Genomic DNA, 6843 nt, shown 5'->3' with positions numbered 1-6843 from the left:
ACACTGTTTGACCCACACAAGTGGTGATGCATTATACAACTTCATAGCTCATTTCCATTCACTGCTGATTGTATATTTTCCTGTACTTTTGTCCTTTGCCAGAGAACATTTTCCACTGCCACACCATGATATCACAAATATCACATCACATTGTATTCTTCCTGAACATTGCAATCATTTTTTTGGGGTTGACACAAAATACACGTAGAAGTGAATTTTATATGGTATTTTTAAGAAGCAATCAACAGCCAATGCTTAATAGGAATCCATTTTATTTCAACACTTGTTGACAATATAAAATGGCCTGCTCTTACAACACTTTTCTCTTCAGTCAAGAACGTACAGCAAGAGATTGAAACTGAGGAGAGTAAAAGGGCAAATTCGTGATGCCCCATGCCGCACAAATTTGGAAATCACTAACTAGGATGCATTGTAATTGGTTAGTGCGCATGTGCACTGCACAGGATTGTGCAGCATGCGGCATCACAAACGTGGCCAAAAACACATCCTCAGGGTAGGTTGCATTTACCTTCCTGTCTACGTGGTTCAATCAGAGACTGTATTCAATCGTATCCTGTCCAAGTGGACCAATCAGAGACTGTGCTGAATTAAATACTTCATCTCATACATATCACTGGGCCCGACGAACACTGATCACAACTCATCCTCGACTTTGAAATGTTACGTCCACAAGTGTCACTTTCGTAAGGTGAACTGTTACCATTGCCACTGTCTGTGTGTCAGATGGATGTGGTTCCTTGAATGCATTTACTCATGTTAAAAAAATGAAAATTGATACCAATAAATCTTTAGAACCATAACTGATTATTATAACCACCTATCCTTCCAACATTCCACTGTCCCTTTTTTAATTCAGCACAGCAAAACTCAGAATTTTACTGTGCATTTTTGCTTAAAAGAAGATTCTTTAACATTTTTATGGATTTTAAAAGAAGATAAATTACCTCACTGACTTGCTCCCTCCACTGCAGAGGATGCTATGCTATGCAATGTAGTTCTCCCTCAACACAGCTTTACACGATAAACGGTCTCTCCTTTGGTTAGCAGGGCGGCTAATTCCATGCACATCCTGTCCAGCCATCTTGTACAAAAGCACCACGTATACAATAATAGCTGATGGTCAGCTAATCAAGTCCATTGACTTTAGGTCGTACAGCATTGTGGATTATAAGTTGGCGTGGTAGCGGTCACGGCTCTCGAAGTCTCGATAGGCGAACTTGGCGTCACGCTTACTGTGCGGGATGCGTCCAAAAGGGGCGTGGTCGTTGAAGCAGCTTTCGAAGACCTCGTCCAGTACTTTCTCTGCATCCTCACGACTCACTTTACGCACCGCCAGGATGGAACGCAGCGCTCTACCCCGAACACACTCCTAGAGGGAGAAGCCAGGAGATATTACACTAGTGATGGACACACACTGTTAGATTTTGTAGGTGTTCCAAAATTCTCTTCTCCAACAAAAATTGAAGGCTGAATACACAACACAGACAGACAGACAGACACACACGCACACACACCTTTCACACTTCCAGGAAAGAACACAGAGCTTACCCATGAACACACTCCTGAGGAAGAGCAGGAAAATATTACACTAGTGATGCGCACATACTGTACGTATACACACACACACACACACACACACACACACACACACACACACACACACACACACACACACACACACACACACACACACACACACACACACACACACACACACACACACACACACACACACACACACGGCAGGATGATGCATAATAACACGGACGGACACAAACCTGATATTTCATAAATCCTATTATAAAACCATGTGAGAAAGTGTCTTCGGGTTTACACTTACAGCACCAACTGACATTGATGTAGGAGTGGAACAGTAAACACACACACGCACACGCACACGCACACACACACACACACACACAGGCAGGCAGTGTTTCCACACACTCACTCACACACTCAATCCCATACACAGGCAGTGTTTAGAGTTGTACACTCAAATTACATATTAGGGTCATTTTACGTGAAATCAGACGCTTTGGGACCCGACCGATCCGGATTTCAATCATACTTGGTGTGCCTTTTTAGTAGCAAGGTAGCACCCCAGAACTGCATTGGTTTGAATCTGACACTAATATTAAGGGAGAAACAGACTAGGAAAGGTTCACATTTTAGGGTAGGACACTATACATTCAGCCTTGAATATATCAGTCAGTGTTAGTCACAAAAAGATGCCTGTGGTGTTATTTGAAAGCTCTTTTCTGGCTCTACATATTACATACTCAGCTTGGAATACAACAACTCTCAGAATATGAATTATGATAAATTGAAAAATTAAAAATTGAATATCTAAAAAAAACTATATTTTAAAATGGCCAGTTCCTTGTCCAAACGTAGCCGGCAATGTCATTAGCAACACCTCAAATGCTGGTGTTCAGTTCTTTATTCATTTCAGAGAGAATTTGACTCACAAATATGGCATCATACAGACCACTTATTAATAATATGGTAATACCATAGTAGCATCATATGACAACACAAAAACAAAACAAAAATGGTCAGTTTCCATGGTCCTAGGTTTCAGAAACTAAGGCAGATGTCCATTTATAAACACCAAATGATGATATGTGAATGTTTGAACATTCCTTCTCTGTGTACCTGTGTCATCTTCCCTTTACCATACTTTAAAGAGATAATCAATGGCTACACTCTCATTTTGTACTCTACCAGTGCATTTGAAGCAGCAGCTGTGTCTTTTGTAGATAATGTATAAGTACGTCCCGTTGCAGTTAGGTTCCACTACCAGAAGCACATCCTGATGATCCATGACAAGTCTATCTGGTCTGAAGGGAAAAGTGAAGGATGGAGATGGTCCATGAGGATGCAGGAAGTTCAGTTCCACCTCTCCAGTGCTCAGCATACATTCCTCAACACATGCTAGCCACCAGTTGCCATCATATACAGCTACAACATACCCTTTGATGCTTGAAAATGTAACACATTCCTTTACTGAGCTCACTCTTTCAACTCCTTCTCTGAATGCGGAAAATGGCCTAATGTCCATTGACAATGGGCAGAAGCTGTGTAGTTTTTGAGTACCTGGAATAGTTCTTGCAGATTCAAACCTCTTCAACAGGTTCTCAGCTTCATGATGGAGCATCTCTCTCAAGAACATCCATTGCCAGTTTGCCACAACAGAGATGTACCATCATGAAGCTGAGAACCTGTTGAAAAGGTTGGAATCTGCAAGAACTATTCCAGGTACTCAAAAACTACACAGCTTCTGCCCATTGTCAATGGACACTGTGGAAGTTAGGCCATGTTCAGCATTCAGAGAAGGCAGAGTTGAAAGAGTGAGCTCAGTAAAGGAATGTGTTACATTTTCAAGCATCAAAGGGTATGTTGTAGCTGTGTATGATGGCAACTGGTGGCTAGCATGTGTTGAGGAATGTATGCCGAGCACTGGAGAGGTGAAACTGAACTTCCTGCATCCTCATGGACCATCTCCATCCATCCACTTTTCCCTTCAGACCAGATAGACTTGTCATGGATCATCAGGATGTGCTTCTGGTAGTGGAACCTGTAACTGCAACGGGACGTACTTATACATTATCTACAAAAGACACAGCTGCTGCTTCAAATGCACTGGTAGAGCACAAAATGAGAGTGTAGCCATTGATTATCTCTTTAAAGTATGGTAAAGGGAAGATGACACAGGTACACAGAGAAGGAATGTTCAAACATTCACATATCATCATTTGGTGTGTATAAATGGACATCTGCCTTAGTTTCTGAAACCTGGGACCATGGAAACTGACCATTTTTGTTTTGTTTTTGTTTTGTCATGTGATGCTACTTTGGTATTACCATATTATTAGTAAGTGGTCTGTATGATGCCATATTTGTGAGTCAAATTCTCTCTGAAATGAATAAAGAACTGAACACCAGCATTTGAGGTGTTGCTAATGACATTGCCGGCTACGTTTGGACAAGGAACTGGCCATTTTAAAATATAGTTTTTTTAGATATTCAATTTTTTATTTTTCAATTTATCATAATTCATATTCTGAGAGTTGTTGTATTCCAAGCTGATTGTGTAATATGTAGAGCCAGAAAAGAGCTTTCAAATAACACCACAGGCATCTTTTTGTGACTAACACTGACTGATATATTCAAGGCTGAATATATAGTGTCCTACCCTCACATGTGAACCTTTCCTAGTCTGTTTCTCCCTTAATATTAGTGTCAGATTCAAACCAATGCAGTTCTGGGGTGCTACCTTGCTACTAAAAAGGCACACCAAGTATGATTGAAATCCGGGTCGGTCGGGTCCCAAAGTGTCTGATTTCACGTGAAATGACCCATTAGTTACATTGTGTAAGAGGTCATAGTGCTGCTACTTACCGCTGTGTGTGTGTGTGTTTCAGAGAGAGAGAGAGTGTGAGAAAGAGAGAGTGTGAGAAAGAGAGAATGTGAGAGACATAGACATAGACATAGAGAATGTATGTCAGTACCTGGTGGTGGAATTTGAGGCCAAAGTTGAATCTGGACAGTTTGTTGGAAACAGTCCGCCGCTTCACATCACCTAAAAGCTAACCACTGAGTGTGTGTATGCGTGTGTGTGTGTGTGTGTGTGTGTGTGTGTGTGTGTGTGTGTGTGTGTGTGTGTGTGTGTGTGTGTGTGTGTGTGTATGCGTGTGTGTGTGTGTGTGTGTGTGTGTGTTTACCTGGTGGTGCTGTTTAAGGCCAAAGTTGAATCTGGACAGCTCATTGGAAAAAGAGCAATCCCCGCTAAGATTAGCAGCTCTGATCTGAGAAGGACAGTTACAATGACAAACATTAACACACACACACACACCACAGTCTTTATCACCGGTCTTTATTGCTGACCTAAGTAGTTACTTAGTGACTAAACTGGATCAGGAATACACCACATATACAGTAGTTCAAATCATAGGGAGTACAAAAATCACAATTATTGCATATTCACAGCAAAGATATCAGAAACAGAAATGGCCCTCACCTCTGAGCAAGCCAGGTGTTTGAAATTATTGAACCAGTCCACGTGTGCTCGGCAGTGGTCAAAGGCGTGAATGAGCTCGTGGGTCACCACCCTGTTCATATGGGCCTGCTGGTGTATGTTGTTCTGGCACAGGACTATCTAGAGAGAGAGAGAGAGAGAGAGAGAGAGAGAGAGAGAGAGAGAGAGAGAGAGAGAGAGAGAGAGAGAGAGAGAGAGAGAGAGAGAGAGATGATAAGGGTAACAATGCCAAACATCCTTCTGCTGCCAACTTCTCCGCCAATCCAATGAACTGTTTGCACAATTCTAGTATTAAGTATAATCAAGCAATCTACCTGCGACGACGTTGCATCGAATCCTCCACTGACTGTTCCATCACAGTCTTCACAGGAGAAATGTCGATCTTTGAACACCTGGCTGATATGACATATAGAAGATATACTTGTTTAACCCTGACATATTTCACATAGCATGCTAGTTGCATGGGTGAGGCATAAATGCAATTTCGTTGTGTGCAGTGTACACTTGTGTGCTGTGGAGTGTTTTGTCACATTGACAATGGGAGTTGGAGTTTCCCAGTTGGGCTTTCACTTTACTTCACTAGAACTGTGGATACATACCAGCCTGAATTCTTCATTGCGCCCATCAAAAGCTTGGCGTATGGACCTGTATATACACAAACACACAATGTACTGTTCATGACAGTTGTTGAGTGACAACGGAAGTACCATTTATCCTACTGGCCATTAACAAATACCAGTGACTTCAGTGGTAGGCCCTGATAAAGATTATTTGACAGCTAGCAGTTTCCGATCAGTCACGGACATGCAACTGTACCACAACACCGCTTACACGAAGCGGGACCAGCAGAAAACCCATAAAAACTATATATAGTACATTAATACATAAAATAAATAAATACCTAGCTTGCATTGCCCAGAACCATGGAGGCTCTATGCCAGAACTAGCTATAGCTCACTCACTTGTTTCCATTGCAAGGTGGAGCATGACCTGACACTTGTGGTTAAACGTGAACAGGCTCTGTGCTATCGAGTCCTTCTTGAACTTGGACGCGTTCCTCTCTGGGAATAAATTGTAGCCATAGTCGTCCTCTTGTTGTTTACTTTGATCCATTTACTCTGTCCAGGAAATGTAGCTGTGCTACATTTGTCAGGCAGGGTAGCTAACTAGCAAGAGAGGTCATTCCGTGTTTTGTACACCACGTGGGTACGACTACGTCATCAAGGGATTCCAAACTTAACCCTTTGTTGACGATGTGGCATCGCATGTATTCAACATACGTAGTACTGTATAAAACGAATACGGTATTAGGCTTTGCCTATTCCGATACCATTTAACTCGATTTGGTACAGTTATTTGAACTTTTATGATAAAACCTGCTGTATGGGGGTGCGAGGCGACGCAAAAGAATTGCAAGGGGATACAAAATTATTGTGAGGGAATGCAAAAGTGAGGTCAAAAACAACTAACAGCGTCTTAATTTATTTACAAACGTGATACTATTATATATGAGTTCTCATATATAATAGTATAGTCACAGTATTACTCAGAGTGTCTGAAGAGAGAATGATAGCACACCATTGGCTGAAGCACTAATAAATGACCAGCAGATGGCGCTAGAAACTTTCTTGGGCATATTCAACAGAGACTGTTTCACTGAAGACTGCTGGATTCCATAAATAGTGTAGTCATAAATGGAGGTTCCGTGACCAACCTCTGGCAACAATGTTTTGATGATTGATTTGACCTCTATGGACCCTTTAGAAAAGATTTAGCCCCCATGT

General features: G+C 41.7%; 1 protein-coding gene across 1 annotated transcript; it reads right to left on the bottom strand.

Moving 5' to 3' along the window:
- Nucleotides 1–255: 255 nt before the first annotated feature.
- atp23 (ATP23 metallopeptidase and ATP synthase assembly factor homolog) lies at nt 256–6260 on the bottom strand. The gene is made up of 6 exons (XM_063217980.1): nt 6022–6260; nt 5659–5704; nt 5374–5455; nt 5042–5179; nt 4746–4829; nt 256–1390 (listed from the first exon to the last, which is right to left on the bottom strand). Exons 1-6 carry the CDS (start codon nt 6170–6172, stop codon nt 1187–1189), a joined length of 705 nt encoding a protein of 234 aa, XP_063074050.1. The 5' UTR covers nt 6173–6260; the 3' UTR covers nt 256–1186.
- Between the last annotated feature and the right edge of the window lie 583 nt (nt 6261–6843).

This window comes from Engraulis encrasicolus, chromosome 15, assembly GCF_034702125.1.
Source record: "Engraulis encrasicolus isolate BLACKSEA-1 chromosome 15, IST_EnEncr_1.0, whole genome shotgun sequence".
Taxonomy (NCBI): Eukaryota; Metazoa; Chordata; class Actinopteri; order Clupeiformes; family Engraulidae; genus Engraulis; species Engraulis encrasicolus.
Note: the sequence above shows the minus strand (reverse complement) of the source record. Positions and strands in the feature narration are given on the sequence as shown.

What these genes read in the sequence shown, in the direction of transcription:
- atp23 (XM_063217980.1), bottom strand. Translation starts at nt 6,172, where the DNA reads ATGGATCAAAGTAAACAACAAGAGGACGACTATGGCTACAATTTATTC. An exon ending in TCGATGCAACGTCGTCGCAG is followed by an intron (nt 5,180 to 5,373) that starts GTAGATTGCTTG and finishes CTCTCTCTCTAG; the next exon opens with ATAGTCCTGTGCCAGAACAA. An exon ending in AACACCTGGCTTGCTCAGAG is followed by an intron (nt 4,830 to 5,041) that starts GTGAGGGCCATT and finishes TGTCCTTCTCAG; the next exon opens with ATCAGAGCTGCTAATCTTAG.